The sequence below is a fragment of the Penaeus monodon genome, chromosome 30 (assembly GCF_015228065.2).
Source record: "Penaeus monodon isolate SGIC_2016 chromosome 30, NSTDA_Pmon_1, whole genome shotgun sequence".
In the NCBI taxonomy this organism is placed as follows: domain Eukaryota; kingdom Metazoa; phylum Arthropoda; class Malacostraca; order Decapoda; family Penaeidae; genus Penaeus; species Penaeus monodon.
Window position 1 is genome coordinate 28,801,678 of NC_051415.1, and position 577 is coordinate 28,802,254.

Below are 577 nucleotides of genomic sequence, written 5' to 3' on the forward strand. Positions count from 1 at the left end.
TGACTCTGTGTTCGCATCACTCGTCGACCCCCCTCCCCCCCTCAACGAAAAAGCCGAAACGACGACCCCTTTACTCTTGACTTATTCAATGAGTCAGACCTTGGAAATAACGAGTCTCTATTTTACAATATTGCTTTCAAACATTCTTATCTTTGATGAGACTCACCAACTAAAACGCACACTATAAACCTATTAAACAGCATTAATACAGCAAAAAGACAAAATCATCTCATGTACTAACCAACGAACAAGCTGAATGCAGATCTTCCATCTGGTACTTAACGGCGAGGTCGCTCACCTTAAGAGCCAAGGGAACGCTCACCAGATTGGGGCAACCGCCGTACATATATTCCAAGACAGCGTAGAAGGCTTCAGGTGAATCGTCAGCGAGAATGAGGTGGGAGTTCGAAGCTGTTTCGTTCTGGTCGAAGAGCTTCTCCTCCAACACAGCGGAGTTCATGGCTAAGATGAGTCGGTGAGCCTGCGAGTTGTGGGGAAATAAATGTGTTTGTATGAAAGATTCAGTACAGCTGCGTTTGAATCATTCCGTAGGAGACAAGAGTGATGGTCAGAGTAG

At 45.4% G+C, this 577-nt stretch overlaps 1 protein-coding gene across 1 annotated transcript in view; it reads right to left on the bottom strand.

Moving 5' to 3' along the window:
* LOC119592683 overlaps positions 1-577 on the bottom strand; it is a 4,411-nt gene that overhangs the window by 2,134 nt on the left and 1,700 nt on the right. Inside the window, exon 3 of the mRNA XM_037941599.1 lies at positions 242-481. Within this exon, the coding sequence (XP_037797527.1) occupies positions 242-481 (240 nt within the window). The remainder of the gene's footprint in view (positions 1-241; positions 482-577) is intronic.